Source organism: Typopeltis vanoorti, chromosome 7, assembly GCF_054136105.1.
Source record: "Typopeltis vanoorti isolate ZY-2024b chromosome 7, IOZ_Tvanoo_1.0, whole genome shotgun sequence".
Lineage (NCBI taxonomy): Eukaryota > Metazoa > Arthropoda > Arachnida > Uropygi > Thelyphonidae > Typopeltis > Typopeltis vanoorti.
The window spans coordinates 5,054,923-5,073,674 of NC_143555.1; the positions used below are offsets into that span (position 1 = coordinate 5,054,923).

Here is an 18,752-nt window from a genome sequence, read left to right on the forward strand (position 1 = left end):
GAGGCATTTGAAATGTGGTTATGGAGAAGAACGGAGAAAATAAACTGGACTGAAAAAATTACCAATGAAGAAGTATTACAAAGAGTTGAAGAAGAAACGAATTTACTAAAGACCATAAAACAAAGAAAGCATAACTGGATAGGACATTAAGAGGAGACAGCCTACTGAAAAGAATGATAGAAGGGAAAATTGAGACCAAGAGGAAGGAGACAACTAATGATGCTTGATGATATAATGGGCACAAGAGGATATCAAGAAATGAAGGAGGAAGCAAGAGACAGAGGAAATTGGAGGAAGAGAATCTGCTGAGATATGCCATTGGACCTGTCAAGAGACAGAACACTAATGATGATGATGAAACAATATGAGAAAATAGAAAAATTAAAAAAAAATTAATTTGACATTTTGACTTTCCATATGAAGTTGTCCATTAATTTCTTTGTAACAAGCAGAAGTGTCATCCATTTCTCTTTGCTTTCAAAAACTATAGCAGAATAAAATCCATATTCCAATCATGCCATTCCTGCTGAAATCTCACAGAATCTGATTGTCGTATCTTTCAGCACACTTTAAATGGTACAGAACACTTTTTTTTGCTGTTGTTATTATTATTTTTGATTTTACAAAGACAGATTCATTCGAATGCTTTCTTCTATATGAGCAATGTCCTTCACAGTTCTCTTCACTACTGATGATTGTTAGACTAAAATTATATCCTTCGGTGGTTGTTAATCTTTGTCCACCTTCATGTTTCTTTGTAATTTTTATCTCTATATCAGTTTTTGTACATTCACACATGGGTTTCACTTTTTTCCACTTCTGTTACATTTTTCCAGTCATGACTGTACTCTACTACAGTGCATAGACATGATAAAATGATTATTTTTGACCACAAGAACTATAAGAAAACGAATGACTACTATTTGAGTTTTTTTTTGGTCAAATTTATTTTAAAACTAAGTTATACTTTAAAACTAAGTATAACTTAGTTTTAAAATAAATTTGACCAAAAAAACCCCAAATAGTAGTCATTCATTTTCCTATAGTGCATAGAAATGTTAAAAATTATCAAATGTGTATGAATACAACTACACAGCACGTTCATGTTCAACAGTAAACAAAGCAAGACTGAATCATACAAACACAGATGCGCATGCATGTGTGTCTGCCTGGCAGAGGACTACTATTAGATGGTGTGCTATGTAATATTTTTTCCCATTCAGGATTGCATAAGTCAGAATATAAGTAGGGATCTGCCTGTACTTTCTTATTTGAACCTTTCTTGTCAATTATTATCTACTCCTGGCAGGTCTGCCTAATGGAAGACCAATGTTAGATGGTGTGCAAGGAATGTAGACATTTGATATAAAATTTTTCCCACAGCTCTTTCAGGATTGCATAAATCTGAATTTGAGTAGGAATCTGCCTGTACTTCCTTATTTGAGCCTTACTTATTGAATATTATCTACCCCAGTTACCCTTCCACATCTCAAGTTTTCAACTTGAGTTTTCTACCTCAAGTATTGATATGTACTGTGTGTCATCGTATGCAACTTGCTGGAATCGCTCAGAGAGCCAATCACCAATCCAACTAACCAATATACCATACATTCCCATCCTCTGTAGGTTTTTTTTTTTTTTTTCACCAAATATCATGTGGTAATCTATAAAATGCTTTTACAAAGTCCAAGAATATCACTGTATATGAATCTCCCTTATCTAACACTCCTTACCTAACTTCAATGGCAGATATATACATCAGAGGCACATCATGCCTCCGAGAAAATTAGAGTTATTAAATTATTAATGAACAGAGTACATAATGTTTGTTCTTCTCCTTCACCTTTTTCATAATCAAAGCATTAATAGAAATGAATGGCTGGAGCCCTCATCACATTCAGGATAATACACTTTTACTCTTCTACATCAAAGGGTATGCAGGGTTCCAATACATTTTGGACATTTTCAAAACTTCTGGCAAAATCTTGAAGTAAAATCTCAAATAAATAATTTCTGCATTTTTAATTTATCTTCAAGATTCTGCAGAAGGTTTGAAAATGCTCCTTAACTGGTCTGGGTAGTGACCCTTCCCATAATGCATAGTAATATACATGTCTGCAAGGATATGTGCTTTGCATTATGGGATACCAGGGCAAGCGATGTGTAGTCATTAGCTACTTTATCCAAGTATAAGCAAACAAAGTTTGCACCTGAAGTATTTTCAGAACTGGGACAACTCGTATATAGAAGCTAATGACTTCACATCACGTGCCTTAGTATTATCCCATAATGCAAAGCACATATCCTTGCGGACATGTATAATGCTATGCATTATGGGAAGGGTCACTACCCAGACCAGTTGAGGAGCAAAAGAAACACTAAAGTGCTATTTTGTTGTGCCAATTAAAAGCAGGAATGACTATGGAAAGAATGACTATTTAAAAAGTGCTGATGATAGGGAAAAAACAGAAGCAAATCAAATAGCTGAATTACTGAGTGAGCATTTTGCAGTTTTGCAGGGGAGGAAGGGGGGGGTCTACCATCTAGGTGGTAACATTGCAATGCCAAATGTGACTGTCTAGTGGAAAAACAGCAGCTGAAGAATTGGAGATTATTATTATTTGACACCTCCAGGGAATCCAAAGACTCATAGAGGGAGGAGGGCACCTACTGTACAACTCTGTCTTCACCAATCAATCCACCAACTGACTACAACTACACCAATGCCATCTACCACCGACCACTACCACTAGTTTTTCCACAGACAATCACAAACATCCATGCCCACAGCAGGATTTGAACCCACAACTTGGAGAGCGGATACGGTAACCACTCAGCCAACAAGGCTGAGCTTAAAATATTGCAGAACCTCATTGCGAAAACAGCTATCAGATTAGATCAGTGATGGTGAACCTTTTTACCCAGGTGTGTCAAACTTTTTTTTTTTTAAGTATTGATGCTGTTGATGTGCCACTTGCATACATGCATCATAAATAACTACATAATCATAGATGGTGACTTATACATATCATATTAGGTTATTTATTTAATAGGACATTGATATAAAATCTATGAATTCATATTATACAATTAATTTAATAAACTGAAATTACAAACTTACATTACATTTAATGACTTTTCTGTTGCTGACTACTGGTAGAAAGTTCTTTTAATGAACAAACCTACCTTCGCCTTAACCGAGAGCGATCTTACACGATTTATCGCAGTTTTTTTTTATCAGAATACCAATATTTTTCAACATCCAAGGTGTGTCACCTGAAACCCTCAAGTGTGTCAGTGCTGACATGCGTGTCATAGGTTCGCCATCACTGGATTAGATGGTATATCAGTTCATGTATTACAAGAATGTGCAAAGGAATTATTAGCTGCCATGACTAAGCTGTTTAATTTAAGCCTCAGTACGAGGAAGGTATGAATGGAATGGAAAGAGGACAAAATAGTCCCGCTGCATAAAGGTGACAGAAGCAGCAAATTATAGGCCAATCAGCATCTCTAGAGTTGTGGTTAAAGTATTGGAGAAATTAGTGCCAGACTGAATTAAGGACTGGGTGGATAGGAATATGACACCATATAAAGGACAACGTGGTTTTGTGAAGGGTAAGTCTTGCCTTAGTAAAGTCTGCTCACAGTTGAGAAAACCATAGCTGGCAGAGTGCTACAAAGAGTCGATGCATGTTGAAGGGGAGAAAAGAATAAGGGATATACGAATTCATCACTAACACATGAATTCACCTACTTTATATGTAAAATTTCCCAACTGTTATACAAGCAAAATAATTATCACTTTATAAACTAGAATGTTCATAAAAGGAAGGCTAATTTTCTGACATGAAATAATAAACACTTATCCCATGAAGCAGATTGATTACTCTATTACTGAAGTATATTAAGTCAAGTGATGTGAAGTCATTAGCTTCTATATACGAGTTGCCCTGTCCTGATTATATTTCAGGTGCAAACTTTGTTTGCTTACACTTGGATAAAGGATTAAACCAAGTATATAATTTCTTGGTATCTTTAATTTATAGTATAACCAAGTGGAAAATTTTCCAACAACTATCTCTAATCCAGAGTATTTTAATAATAAGGTGTGACACCTTATGGCAACTCGTATATGAAAATATGACTTATGCACTACTTCAACCTTAGTATCACTCTGGATCTGGCTACCACTAATGAGATCTCAATAAAGGTTGAAACGGCCTGGTTAGTAACCTTTCCCATAATGCATAGTATTATACATACCTGTTAGGATATGTATAATGTTATGGGATACTAAGGCAAGTGATGTGAAGTCATATATATGAGTTGCCCTGTCCTGATTATATTTCAGGATCAAACTTTGTTTGCTTACACTTGGATAAAGGATTAAACTAAGTATATAATTTCTTCATATTTTTAATTTATATTATCAAAATGGATTCACCTTCTACCATGTGCAGAAATGTTGAGAGTTCTCTCATCTGTGTTCGAACTATAATTTGCTTACTTTTGTAATCAAGTGACAATGGAGTTTGGATAAGGGAAATGGCTATCACTGATATTGCTAGATTTAGCAAAAGCATTTGACAAAATTCCATATAAAACTATGATGCATAAATTGGAGCAAATGGAATGGATATGAATCTGGTGATTTGGATTAGAGGGTGGATGATGGACAGATATATATCAAAGAGTGGTTTATGCAGGAGTTGAATCTAGGTGATAAGTGCTGTACTATACCACACAGCTCAGTACTTGGTCCTCTATTGTCTAATTTGTATATCAATGATATACAAATGGATGTCGCTAGTGAACGTGGCAGTCGTGTTGAGCTATGTTAGAAAAAGTGTTTTTAAATTAAAGTATAGTGTGGCTTTTTGTGTCAAATTGTGCTGCAGTTGGATACAAGTGTCCTTCAGTGGTGCTATTGTTGAAACTTTGTTGTATATATTGTGTTTTCACTGCTGTTTTGCTACTCTACTTCAGCGTCTAAAGATGGCATCCAACAAGAGGCATACGACGACTTCTACACGAAAGTCTGGCTCTGCCTTGGATTATTTGCTGTGGATGCATTGCAGAAACTGCTATATGTATGCCCTGAAGAATGTGAAGGATCTGTGGACTGTTTGGCTAAATGAGAAGAATGAAAACGTTGATGTATGTGAGAAGTGTCAGGATAGACTGGAGCGATTAGGAATGGAAGCAGATGTCGGGACTGAAGCAGAAGAGCTTCATCAGGAGTTTGTGAAAATAAAAAGTGACTTTCATCTCCTGCAAGAGGAATTGGAATGCTCAGTAAGGAGGTTCTGGAAATTAAAATGGAGTTAAATGTATTGAATACAGAAATTAGGACTATGAAGATTACTTTAGCTGAAGTAACTAGAACAGGATTAAGTAAGGGAGAGTCCTTGGTGAATGAAGAAGTAATAAATAGTATGGGAGTCAACAAAATGAAAACAAAAGAGGTCTAGAAGAAATGAGATCTCGTGAAAGTGAGGGAGTAAGTAAAAGAGCATTGAAGGAAAGTAATGAAACTGGGAGTCATGCTGAATAGCGTAGAAAATGAGACCGTGAGTGACACTTGTTTGGATTTGAATGAAGTTATGAGTGGTACAATATATGGTGATTCTATGATTAAGGATATGGAGAGCAGTATGTCTGAGGAGTGCTTGGCTGGTGGAACAATAGAGAGAAACTTTAGCAATAAAGAGAGAGCATGATGCAGAAAAGATGATAGTTATGGTTAGTACAAATGACCAGAGTGGTAGTATTAATCAGGTAGCAAAAGATTTAAGAACATTGTTAGATATCGTGAAGAAAAGTGTAAAAAGGAGGATAGTGTGTGCCTCATTTTGACAATTATGAATTAAGTAGACGAGCGATGATAATGAATGATATGATTGCAAGAATGTGCAAAAAAAAAAGAGGTCTGGAATTTGTTGATGTCTGGTGTGTGTTTGAAGGCAAAAGACAGCTGTATGCAAGAGATAGGTTGCATCTGAACATGGAAGGTCATAAGCAATTGAAGAAGTTACCATTTTCTGAACAAGTTGAAGTAATTGGGCAGGGAAACTAAAATTGAAAAGGGAATCTGCAATTTTTGTATACTAATGCAAGAAGCATTCGAAATAAGAGGAAGAATTTTTGGCATTAGTCAGTAAAATCTCACCAAAAGTTGTAGGCATTAGTGAAACTTGGTTGTCAGCAGAAGATGTGGTTATTACTGGAATTGAAAGCGATGGGTACAATATTTTCAGTGAGGATAGAGAAGATAGAATGGGGGCAGGGGTACTGTTGATGATAGCTGATGAGTTGCAGCCAAAGAAAGTAGTATATCAAGAGAACAGACATGTGAATGATAGTTCATTTGAGGCGGTCTGGTGTGAAATAGTGACCAATGCAACCAAATATACAGTTGGTTGCTGCTATAGGCCAGAGGGATACAGAGTGCTGAATTCATGCATCAGCAAATTAGTGCAATGAGTGCAGGGTGTTAGTGATTATTAGGGATTTTAATTATGGTGATATCAATTGGAAGGAGGAAATATCACGTGGCAAAAAGGAAATGGAATTCACACACCTTCTAAGAGATAATTACTTGAAACAGCACATAACTGAAGGGACTTGTAGGTGTCCTCGTTACCTCCAATTCGCGAGAGCGATCAGATGGTATCGACTTGGGAGGTTGCAAAATTTGCGGATTTCTCTCTTAAGAAGGGGTATATATGGAACTACAGGTTAGGTAATTATAACAAGTTTCAAAGTGAACTTACAGCCATCCCATGGCAGAACATATTGCAGAGGAAAGATGTTAGCAGTGCATGGAATAAAATCAGTGGGTATCTGAGGAAGGCAATATCATCAGGATGTATTCCCATGGTCAGAAAGACAAACAAAGTAGGCATTAGATGGATGAGTAGTACCATGGTTGATCTGCAAAAAAAAAATGTTATGGAGAATTTACAAGGAGAAAGGCGATCAGTACACCCATGAGCAGTATAAGGCTCAACTAGGAAGGTTACCAGCATAGCAAGAAAAGCTAAATTAGATTATGAGAAGACCTTAGCCAAGGAGATCAAGGGTAATCCCAAAGCATTCTTCTGCTATGTGGCAAATAAAAGGAAGAATGATTTTGGAAGGATAACCTTAGTGGGTGCTGATGGCACTGAGGTGACCAATTCAGATGTAATAGTAGAGTTACTGAGTGATCACTTTTCAAAAGTCTATCACACAACTGAGGATAAATCAGAGGTACTTGGTATATTTGCAGAATTTAAATGCAAATGTTGCTGTAGGTTTAGATGGAATATAAGCTCAGGTGCTGCATGAATGTGCAAAGGAATTGTCAACACCTCTTACTTCGTTATTTACTTAAGTTTGAACTCTGGTATGGTCCCTAGGGAGTGGAAGGAAGGCAAAGTAGTTCCTTTGCATAAAGGTGGCTCTAAGACTGCAGTAGTTAATTACAGACCAATCACCATCTCGGATGTGGTGATAAAAGTATTGGAAAAGTTGGTTAAAGACAGAATTCAAAAATGGGTGGATCAGAATATGATACTCTATAGGGGCCAACATGGTTTTGTTAAAGGTCGATCCTGCCTTAGCAATTTATTAACTTTTTATAATAGAATGACATCTGAGTTCGACAAACGAAATGACTACACAGTGGTATTTCTGGATTTTGCTAAAGCTTTCGACAGGGTACCCCATGGAATACTGTTGTGCAAATTGGATCTGATGGGGATGGATACTGAACTGGTAATATGGATAAGAGAATGCTCAGAGAAGGCTCAGGGAGAGATACCAAAAAGTGGTGTATGAAGGAGCAGCGTCCAGGATGGGGTAGGTGACCAGTGGTGTGCCTCAGGGCTCTGTGCTTGGGCCATTATTGTTTAATTTGTACATAAATGATATAGGAAATGGCTTGAAGGGAGATATTCAGTTGTTTGCTGATGATGCAAAGTTGGGTAGCGCAATAAAAAATCAAGCTGATGTTGAGAGTTTGCAGGATGATTTAAATAAGCTGGCAAAATGAGCAAAAGGTAATGGATATCAGTTCAATGTGGAAAAGTGTAAAGTTATGCCATTTTGGGATTAAAAGATTACGAGCTATGTACTACATGATGGAATGGTACTCCGAGAGATTGATGAAACTAGGGACTTGGGGTTTTGGTGGATAGGGAGATGAAGTTCAGAGGACACATTGCTAAGATGTCCAAGACTGCACATAGGATTACATGATTATTGAAGAACACACTAACATACAGAGATAAAGAAGTTATTATTCCCTTTTATAAGGCACTGATACTTCCACATTTGGATTACTGTGCTCAAGTCTGGTCACCTTTATTCCTTGGAGATGAGGAGGTTGTGGAGAGGGTTCAGAGGACAGTGACTAAGTTGGTGAGTGATGTAAAAAATGCTCCTACATTGATAGATTGAGAGCTTGTGGATTGCAAAGATTGGTTGATAGACGAAGAAGAGGGGATATGATAGAAACATTTAAATTACTAAAAGGTTTTTATAAGACTGATACAGGGGAAATAGTTCAGCTGTGTGAAGAGTGATGGAAGAACAAGAGGTCATCCCTGGAAATTAAGGAAAAGTGTGGTTAACAAAGGTGTAAGAACGAGGTTTTTTGCCTGGAGGGTGGTGAACGAGTGGAATGCATTGCCTGACTCAGTTGTGAGTTCGTCTGTAAATGAATTCAAGAAGAGATATGATAGATATTGTTTTGATAGTTTGGGTCTCTCGCGATGAGTCTACTGGCTCCATGGAGATACCCATAATAATAGTAATGATGTTCAAGGTATACATTTTTGGTCGTTTTTATAGATAGAAATACACTTTTATTAATACAGACCAGTATTTTACAGTAATTTGTAAAATACTGGTCTGTATTAATAAAAGTGTATTTCTATCTAATAATAATGATGATAAAGGAAATGATCTGACAGGAAATATTCAGTTGTGTACTGATGATGCTAAACTGAAAAGAACAGTGGTAAATGATGATAAATAAAGGTAAATGATGCAGAGATCCTAGCTGCCAGTTTAATGTAGAAAAGTGTAAGGTGATGTACTTTGGGAAGAAGTGATCACAAGCTGTGTAGTATATTGATGGAACTGAACTGCAGAGAAACTGATGAGGCCAGGGACTTGGGGGGGGGGTGAACAGGAAGTTGAAGTTAAAGGGCATATTGCAAAGGTAGCCAAACAGCACAATTAAATGGTTGCTGAAGAACACTAACAAGCAAGGATAGAAAGGTTATTATTTCTTTTTATAACCTTCAATAAGGCTTCAATATCTGGACTACTGTATGAAGATCTGGGCACCCAGATTCCGAGGATGAATTGTGCAGAGGATCAAGAGGCAAGGTGTTAAAGATTATGGCAGGTCTATGGAATGCTCCTTATGAGAATAGACTGATGGTCTCTTGGCTTCAAAAACTAGCTGACAGGTAAAAAAGAGGAGATGTGATAACATGTAAGTTATTAAAGAGGTTTTATAGGACTTATGCTGAAGACGTTTTTATTTTTTTATTTTAGTACATGGCAGGAAGAGAAAAAGGGGTCACCAATGAAAAATTGTGTAAGAGTGTGGTTAGCAAGGGTGTTAGGATATTTCCTGCTTGGAAGGTGGTGAATGGGTAGAATGGACTTCCAGGGGTGGTTGTAAGTGCTTTGTCAGTGAATGAGTTTATGGAAAGATATGAGAGGTATTGTGTGAATAACAATAATGGATCTTCTGTGATGAGTCTCCTGACTCCATGGAGACACCTGTATTATTATAATAATAACACTCTTTGATGTCTGCCCTTCAGTCAATTTAGATGAGATTACTGGACGGTTGTTTTGACAACTGATATGTGAAGAAATCAATTTTTTTTAAATCAATCTTACACAAGAGGTTTGTAAAACCTATATCTGCCATGTGTGGGCAAGTTGTTAAGAAGCAAAGAACCTACTGATTTACAATAGGTTTTAAGTGGGACATCATTTTTGAGAATCTTGAGTAAACCATAAGAATAATAATTCCACCTGTCTCATTAATAACAATAAAAAAGGAACTTCACCCTAGGCAAAAAATCCAGCATCACATATGGATCAAGCAGCAAACTACCATACATTTCCCTATTCCTACTTATACAAATTAAAAAAAAAAATTAAACTGCTCCAGAAACTTTCATAAAGAAAATCAAGTGGAAAAAAAATTATCACCAATGACTGTTTGGCTTTCAGAGAGGGAAACTATTAGTGGGTGCCTACTTTTCACAAGCATTTAGATTTCTGGGCAGTATGAATGGCAAAAACAAAGATCCCTTCCAAGAAAGCAATAAGCACGCAGCAAAAATTAGCCAGCCTGGTCAGTCAAGTGGATAGTGTCTCCACTCAAAAGATTTAGATTTAAATCTCACTGTGGCATGGACATTTGTGGAAGGTCTTCCAGTTATGAAGGTCTGCAGTGGCTTGAGAAATAGATATGATGTTTGGTCTCTAAAGTAGGATTTTCAGATGATATCTTTAACCTACCCATGAATAAATGCTCTGTAGGTTTACAACTTTTGTGGTAGAGCTGATGTACTCCTTTCAGACAAGGTGAGTATGCTCATGCCATTTGAGAATCACTGGTTAAAATAACAGGAGTAAAAAACTTTTTTGAATGCCTATATGCCAATTTATTTTCAATGTCAAGTAGCACTGTGGAGACAGGAATGATAAATAATCTGGAAAGTAAAGTTGTTTCAGAGAATCCAACCAAGAATTAATCACTATGCCAATCACTTTAAAAGTACATGTAAGTGAATTATCAATAAAGAAGTGACTGCACTTTTTCTTAACAAATCTACTTCATAAAAGTTAGTTGTGATGAAGTATGGCTGGTTTACTCCAGTTCCTCTTGTTTTCTTCTTAAAAACAAAGTGAATAATAAAAGTCATTATCTCAATGACATTAGAAGCTATCCTCGAGATACAAATATTTTAACAACAGCATAACTAGCAAAGGATAAGTCTTCAAATATGCAGGAATGTGTGAATATTAAGTGTAGATTTGTTTTACAGTGACTAATCCAGAGCAAAATACAGTAACCACTCAATATCTAATCATGTTAGGAATTCAGTTTACTAGTTTGGTAACTGAAGGCATTGGCACACTCAAGATTTAATCTGGAAGGAAGGGGCAAGTGAATAGACGATTTGAGATTACATATTGCATACGACCTATGACTGAGCATCTGCAGTGATCTCCTGTGGCTCGGCTAGGGCAAAACAAAGTAGTGCTCGGTCCACCTTGCATTCAGAGCGGCTGTGATTCCCAAAAGCTATAGGGTATTTCCTCCTTATGTGACTGCTAATTCATAAGTAATATAGAAATAGAAGACACGACATAACATACATTTTTAAAAAATGAGAATTTTAATTAGGAAAAGATTTTTGAAAAATTTCTAGTGTTTTTTTTTCCCTTTTTCTTTTGGGAGGGCCCTTTGCCCCCCCCCCCCCACGTGCACCACTTTAGCTCAAAGTGTAATTACATGGTGCTGTACCAGAAATCAGTTATGACATACTAACCTATTCAGAGTTAATTAACTAAGGGTTTGGTTATTTGAAAGTTGGATAATTGAAATATCATTGTAGTTTACAGTATACTATAGTATTAGAGATCTGGCTAGCCTCATAACTCATGATACTAGACCAGCAGCAGATAAATCCTTACGGGTTAATTGTGGTCATTGACTATTGTTATGCACCATCCAATCATTTTCAACTTAGTGATCTTGTGAACGAAGGCTCTCCATCCTACTCGGCCTCTTGTCCTTTCTTTCAGCAACTGAAAGTTCAAGTTGTAAGGTCTTTTATGTTGCACATCCAACTCTTTTGTGGTCTTCCTCTTCTTCTCATTCCCTCAATATTTCCCGACCTAACTACCTTTTTCAATGATTCATCTGCTTGCATAATATGCCCAAAGTACATCGCTTCTGTTTAGCAATCATCGCCTCCAAAGAGCATTGTCTTTATACTCTCTAAAACCTTATTGGTCATTCTTGCAGTCCATGGAATTTTTAATAGTCTCCTCCATGCCTATAATTCAAATGAATCAATATGTGTTGTCTTTCTTCTTAATAATCCAGCTTTCACATCCATACATCACTACTGGAAATACCATTGCTCTGACAATTTTAACTTTCGTGGCCTTACACACACCTCTATCTTTCATAATTTTTGTCAGGTTTAACTTCCTTAAGCCATCATTTCTGATTCTGGACCACAGTAAATCATAACTCTCAACGATCTCTATTTTATCTCCATCTATTATAAATTCATCAACTAACACAGGAACTTCCTATGTTAGTTGATGGATAGAGAGTTTTTCCCCCCTTCATCACTGCAGCAGTGATGAAAGTTTTTCCCCCCCCCTTCAGAAAACTTTACTTTTTAACTATGCAAATCTGAAAAATAGACTAAAATTATTTCACACATGAACACTATGTAGAATTAGGAATGTGAGATGGTGGCATTTGTCCACCATATTATCATCACCAAGCATGTTCAGAAAAATGAACTCAACTATGAGTGATGAAGAATATAGGTTCCACAAGTTAGGGATGAAGTGTTCTGATCACTCCTTTGATCAAAAAAGTTAATTTGTTTTTAAACTACATTACAGTTAGAAAATTAATGATATATATTTAATATCTTCTCAAAAGTTACCAAAGCATTTCAGAAGCCAGTCATTAACACCACCAGTTACAGCATCCAATGCAGTGTGTGATGAATAAATAGCGATTCCATTCTCAATGCACTGAAGTATAAGATTGTCTTTCCATTTTTGCCTGCTTAGTCTTTTAAGAGGTGCAAAGATTGGTGGATGATAAGAAAACAATACATCAGTTTTTTTCCCTATTGCTTCCTTCAGTACTGCTTCAGTAAGATCATTGGTCAGAAATACAGTAGAAACCTAGGAAGAAATTAAAGGAGACTTATTTAATGAATTATTTACACAGATACATACATACATACACACTTATGATTATAACATACTTCTTTGGAGCCCAAAGACTGATCAAAGACAGATCATTCCCGAATGCCACAATATCTGTCATTCCACATTTTAAATTTATTCAGTCCTTGTACTTGAAACATTTTGGTAATGTATTCCAATCACCTATCATGCACTCCACAACACTCGTACTTATTACACCTTTATATAGCTTCCAGAAAATCTTACTCTTTCCACCCTTTTAAAATTCACCTTATAAATAATTCATACAATCATATTACTGCTTTTCTCTTTTAACAGGCAATTAATTTACTTCAATCTACATAACTCAAATTCCACAGCTCTGAAATTACCTTGACTATCTGGTTATACACCATTTCTAGAATTTCTATAACATCATCACAAGAACAAAATATCTGTGTGGTAGTTCACACAAACGGTAGTCAGTGTGGCAGTAGCATAGTCTCTATATTATCATCATCACTTCTAGAGTGCACCCTTAGAACTTCTACATCTTTCTTTCTTGCTTTTTCTCTCTCTCTCTCTCTCTCTTTTCCCATTATCACTTCAAATTCTCTTGCCTCCATGTATATAAGCCTTTCGTCTTCAAATTCCATTTTCAATTTGCATTATCATCAAACCAAAAATCCCCTCCCCCAAAAAAACTATTTATAAATTATTACATATAAAATGAACAGCAGTGATTGTCAACCATGCTCAGAGCCCTGTAGTAATCCACTTATTTGTTCATGAGCTTCAGTAAATTCAAGATACCAAGAAATTATATTCTTAGTTTCATCCTTTATCCAAGTGTAAGCAAATAAAGTTTGACATGAAGTCACTTCACGACTGAGCTACTTGTATATAAAGGTTAATGACTTCAGATCGATTGTCTTAGTATTTTTTGGTATCTTTAATTTATAGCAAAACTTTCAACACTAGTTTCAGTATTCCACTATGCACAACTCTGATGTTTTTCTCTCAGCCAATTTTCTATCCATTCCACTAACCTATACCAGGGGTGGCCAACCTATGGCCAAAAGTGGTATATTTTGGTTGGTATATACCACTTTTGGTTGGCCAAAAGTGGTATATTGCATGATTAGGAGTGGTGCACTGAACCCCAGAGAAAAATTTAAAAAAAAATTGTATACGATTTATATATATATATATATATATATAAACACAATTAATCTACCACTGAATTATAGTGTGCACGCATTATACTTGTTTGATCTTGAAGCAACAGGCACCGGCAAATGCTGACATGCGTCACCAGTTAATCAGTTTACAGCTGACTCTCGTGTCATAATGTTCGATGAACTTCTGATTCGATGTGAGTGAACAACTGTGTTTTCGAACTTATACGTTTTTATTAACAGTTCTTTAAATTTAAGATAAGATTTCTGTTTTCATAAAGGCTTACTATAGTTCTGTAAATTTAAAAATAAATTTTTTCAATTTGAACGCGTATGTCAAGTTCTTGCCCGCTCTCCTAATTTGCTGATTACTGAAATCTGCAATTATTCTTTGTATTTTTATGTATGTGTTTTTATGTTTTTTTAATACAATATCTTTCCTTTTTATTTACGTATAGTAGGTTTATTCCTAAAATTTAACTGATCATCAGCAAAGCTTTTGTAATGAGGATCGACTTTTTTATGGCAGGATGCGATCTCGTATTTCATTGGACATAATATATTATGAGAGAGAGACGAAACACTCCATGAAAAAAAAAATATATATATATGATTTTTAAACTTATAGAACTGTATTAGGCCTTCATGAAAACAGGAATCTTATCTTAAACTTGTAGAACTGTTTTTGAATGTTCATAATGTTTAAAACGATAAAATAATTTAAATAAATTATTTAATAATAAGCTTTACTTTTTGAAATATTTTTTTTTACAGTCAGTTACCCATTACTTTGCAAAAGAAAATGAGCAGAAGAAAAGCAAAAAGTGATAGCAAGCACCAGTTTAATGAACTGTGGGAAAATGAGTTCTTATTTATTGCAGGTCCTTCAGGAAAACCGTGTGCATTGTTTGTGAAAGCACTCTCTCAGATAATAGAAGAGATGATCTTAACAGACACTATAGAAAACATCAAGCTGAATTAGAAGAAAAACTGAAGAGACAAAATATATTTGTTAAACGAAGTTGTGAAAGTGTGGCAATGCTGGAGGCATCTTATGAAATTGCCTTTGTGTTGGCTAAAAACCACAAGCCTTTCTCTGATGGAGAGGAAGTGGTTGTTAAGCCCTGTCTCGAAAAATTTGCAAAATGTCTTGGTGATAAGAATGTTGAAAGAAAAGTAAACCAAATTGCTCTGTCCAAGCAAACAATTACAAGATGCATCGAAGAACTTTCCCATGTGCTACTGAGCATTTGAAAGACCATGTTCATGCTTGTTCTTTCTTTTCTTTAGCCTTGGACGAATCAGCTGACATATGTGATGTAGCCCAATTAAGCATTTTTATAAGAGGAATTGATGGTAATTTTAACATCTTTGAAGAACCTATTGGTCTTGAGTCACGTCATGGAAAATCCAGAGGGTCAGACATATTTGCCAAAGTAAAGTCATGTCTAGAAAATCAACAACTAGATTCTAGTAAGCTCATCAGTGTTTGCATTGATGGAGCACCGTCAATGGTAAGTAGAGTTTCTGGGACTGTAACTTTACTTGAAAGGTTTTTAGGTCGTTCTCTACTAAAGTATCACTGTATTATACATGAAGAATCTCTGCATGGAAAAACTTTAAATTTGAAGCATGGTATGATACCAGTTGTAAAGTGTGTGAATAAAATTAGAGCAAGAGGGTTAAACAGAAGAGAATTCAGAGAATATTGTGAACTGCTGGATATGGAATATGGTGATCTCATTCTTCATTGTGAGGTGCGCTGGCTTTCTAAAGGACAAGTTCTGAGTAGATTTTGGAAGCTGAAAGAAAGTGTTCGTAATTTTCTGGAAGAGAAGGATGAGCTGCATGAGGAAAAATCCCTGTTGTGTGATGAGAAATGGCTATTTGATGTAGCATTTTTAGTTGCTGTTACCAGCCACCTCAATGATCTAAATTTGAAACTGCAGGGCAAGAACAAATTGTTTCCTAGCTTAGTAAATGACATCAGTGCATTCAAAATATAATTAAAACTGTTCATCTCTCAGTTAGAAAACAGGGATTTAAGTCAATTTCCACATTTAAAAGAACATAGTGAATCTGTTGAAGATAATGGCAACTTTCCAGAATATACTGAGAAACTCAGATTATTGCAAGAGCCCTTTAACAGTCATTTTAGCAATGTTGCTGAAAAATACTGCATACTTGCATTTATAAAGTCCTTTTCGCTTACTGAACAAAAAATCTTGATGATGCCTAGTAACATACAAATGGAATTTATTGATCTCAAAACCAATTCATTATTGAAAATGAAATTTAATGAACTTCCATCACTCCCAGATGCTTCTGATATAATTAATTTCTGGCGATCGTTGCCCTGTGAACATTTTCCAGAACTGAGAAAATTTGCTCAGAGTTATATCTGTCATTTTGGAACTACATACAGATGTGAACAAACATTTTCATGAATGAAAATGATTAAGAACAAACTACTGTCATGACTGACTGATTCAAATTTGAAAAACTGTTTGATGCTTTCTGTAACTGATTTAACTCCAAACATTACAAGCTTAGCAAAAGCAAAGCAATTTCAAAAGTCAATAAAATAATTAATGTTTATCTTGTCTTTATACGAAATCCTTTTATTTAAAACTGCTAAAAGTGTCTACATTACCATATATATAATAAATCATTTTATGCATAACTGTTAAATACATTCATATACCATATTTTAAAAGGCCTGAAAAGTGGTATAAGTTTGTATGACACATCTTAACTAAAAAATTGATACATGACCTATAAAAGCTTGGCCACCCCTGGTCTATACCTATCTGTTGCAGTCTAAGCACTAATTTTGCACTTGGAAATATTGATTTTCTTCACTGTATTTCTTGATTTTGCCACTTGCAAAATCAAGAAATACAACAGTGTGTGTGTGTGTGTGTGTGTGTGTGTGTATTCCCACATTTATATAATATGGTATATATGTAGAAAGTATTTTACCTTGGGTATAATAAATGTTAAAGATACCAAGCTATTTTAAACCTGGTTTTACTCCATTTCCCAAGTAAGCAAACAGACAAAAATCTTGATATTTCTAGCCTGGCTCCCACTGATGAGACCTCAATAAAGGTCGAAACCGGTCTGGGTAGTGGCCCCTTGCCTTTAATACAAAGCATCATACATCTCCTCCAGGAGATGTGCTTTGCATTATGGGTAAATATTAAGATTAGTGATCAGAGCTTATTCTACTTTTACCACGAGTTACCTTGGTCTTGAACTACATGCAGGGTCAGCTAGACTTGCATTACGTGCAGGCGCAAACTTGACTTTTTTGTCTGTTTGCTTACTTGGGAAATGGAGTAAAACCAAATATAGTATATACTATATATATAAATTTGGAAACCCTTGCAAATGGCATTGGATCCAAAACATCTAAATATAAACAAATATATTTAGATGTGCTGAACAATGTAATGCACAATGAGAAATATTTTTAAAAAAATCTCTTGTATAACTATGCAGTAATTGTCATCTTTGTTTGTCTGGTGCAAACACTAGTTTAAGTTAGTTAAGGGGATAAAAATCCCTTATTGTTTTTCAGCCAGTAAGCGAAACTAAGATCGAAAACTACGATCTGAACGTTTCATGCCGACGAACTGTCAGCGTATCCAAGCGTAAGCGACCACTTGGTAGTGCCACACCACGGCAACTCGTTGCAAAGGTGGAGCAAGCTCCCTCACTGTTCTTGATATTTTCTCATAATGTAAAAACACACAGCTCTTAGGAGATGTGGTACTGTTTTACATTATGATCAACCTCGCCAGAAAAAATAGCCGTTTGGCTTTTCATCTTAGTTATACTAGTTTAAGTTGTTTACACCTGAAGAAATCCTATGTAATTAGGATGAAATGTCATGTTTTTAATTAAAATAATTGTTACCATCTTATTCTAGTTTTCTGCCTTATAAACTCTTACATATATCATACAGTTAGTATATAATACTATAAAAATATATAGATTCCACTTATCAACTTCTGTTACAGCAAAAGATAAAAGGTATAATAAAATTAACTAAATTTATTAAACTATGACATTATTGCAGTTTATTTATGTATTTACTTCAGAAGCATGCTTCTAGTGGCAGACATAAGGAACAGTGGGAGTTTCTGGTATTGATTACTTGAACAAAAATGGCTAAGTTGCCAAAAACTGCTGTACTTGTTGGCTGAATGGAAAGCACTTCATTCTCCAACCAACAGGTTGTGGGTTGAAATTCCACTATGGGCATGGATGCTTGCAACTATTTTAAGTGGTAGACAAATTTTTGCGAGAACACTACTTTGCTTACAGGAGGATGGAAAGTTCCATGCTTGGTATCAGGAGCAGAGTCTCTGACTTGTCTAACCCTTAGTGTATTCTTGGTACTAATGTAAGATATGTTTACAACCATTCATGAGTGAACTTGCCATAACAAAATTATAACATTAGTGAAACTTCACTGACATAGAGACAGATATAGTTACAGAGACAAAATGGAAGATATATTGTATATTCAGGAACATAAGGAACAGAATGTGGGGTAATATCACAGTGATTGCAGAAAAGCAACTAATAAGAGTAGAAGCTTAG

General features: G+C 35.6%; 1 protein-coding gene across 1 annotated transcript in view; it reads right to left on the reverse strand.

Moving 5' to 3' along the window:
* The window catches only part of LOC150104459 (NIF3-like protein 1), a 157,289-nt gene that overhangs the window by 107,613 nt on the left and 30,924 nt on the right, over positions 1-18,752 (reverse strand). The window contains exon 2 of the mRNA XM_090395556.1: positions 12,714-12,960. Coding sequence (XP_090251682.1) covers positions 12,714-12,960 — 247 coding nt within the window. The remainder of the gene's footprint in view (positions 1-12,713; positions 12,961-18,752) is intronic.